The sequence below is a fragment of the Gavia stellata genome, chromosome 9 (genome assembly GCF_030936135.1).
Source record: "Gavia stellata isolate bGavSte3 chromosome 9, bGavSte3.hap2, whole genome shotgun sequence".
NCBI classification, from domain to species: Eukaryota; Metazoa; Chordata; class Aves; order Gaviiformes; family Gaviidae; genus Gavia; species Gavia stellata.
Window position 1 is genome coordinate 20,044,599 of NC_082602.1, and position 1,300 is coordinate 20,045,898.

At 46.5% G+C, this 1,300-nt stretch overlaps 1 protein-coding gene across 1 annotated transcript; it reads right to left on the reverse strand.

Moving 5' to 3' along the window:
- Nucleotides 1-382: 382 nt before the first annotated feature.
- Nucleotides 383-748, reverse strand: ELOB (elongin B). The gene has a single exon (XM_009814799.1). The coding sequence runs from the start codon at nt 746-748 to the stop codon at nt 383-385; it is 366 nt and encodes a 121-aa protein (XP_009813101.1).
- Nucleotides 749-1,300: the final 552 nt, after the last annotated feature.

Below are 1,300 nucleotides of genomic sequence, written 5' to 3' on the forward strand. Positions count from 1 at the left end.
AGAAGTCAAGACGAAGACAGAAAAACAAATGCTTGTATACCAAGTTAGTCTGTGCAACACTTCTTTCCCCCGCAAAAAAACAGCAGCCCAGAGCTGATAAGGCCATGGGCTGGAAAAAACACAAGTGACAGAACATGCTATTTACAATTCAGGAGGCGACATGTAGCTGCTGCTACCCGTCTCCTCTAGCACTAATTTGAGAGAAGGATCCCAGGAAACAGTTCTGGTGGCTGCCTGGACACTACAACACACTGACATCATGCTTTTGAATTGCAATGCTTTATTGGTCAGATAGACACATTTGGAAGGGTGTAGATGGACACAGGACACATAGACAAGACCAGCACCCTATCTGCAAGAGGCAAAACAGAAGATGCTGGTTTTAGAGCAAGGCTTGCTCACTGGAGCTGCTACCAGACTCCCGTGACTTCGTAACATCAGGTAGCTCAGGGGTGCTTGAGAAGGGGTCAATACGCAACGGTTCAAAGGTGCCATTGCCAGGTCTGAATAAAGCCAAGCCCACTGTGGCAGGAACATGAGGACGGCAGCTTTGGCTGCTTAAGCCAAAGTCTAGCAAAGTCTTGTTGTCATCATCAAGCAGCTGGTCATCTTTGTAGAGCTGCTGCTCTGCCGGTGGCCTCTTCAGTATTCCCTCCACCACCTTTTTCAACTCATGCACAGTTGTCATCTCTTTGGCCTCAGTGAAGATTGTTGTCTTGTGACGGCGAATCATCAAGTAGACATCCATCACTATCCTAGGGCTTCCTGCAGTCCTGTGTCGCTGGGAAACAGGTTTCAGTCCTCTTAGTGAGAAACCTGTATTTTCAGGAATAGCTGAAGTCAAGACAGAACTGTCATTACATGAATGGACCCAACAGGGACAAGGAGGGGGGAAAAAAAAAATACCTACAGGGAGATGATCTACTAGCCAGGCTAAGATCCTCATGGTCAACACAAGCAGAGCTATTAAGAACTTAATGACTTTTGTCTTCCTAGCTAGATGTCATCTAGCATAGAGCTTTTAACACTGTTAATGTGTTATCTTAGCTTCTTGCCTGGAAGGGTTTCATGCCCGGTTTGCTTTGGGCCACATACATCTACCCAAGATCCCAGGAGGAGCCAAGCATGCAACTGACTGCACTCAGCACAGAAAGGATGGAGCACAGAAGAATGCAGCACACGAAGTGGTTGGGCTTTGTTGGTTTCTAGTCAGGCAAGAGTCAAGAACTTCCCTGGCTCCTTCACATGTTCAGTAAAGACAGGAAAGTTGATAAATACAAAAACGTTGAGAGTTGTCAAA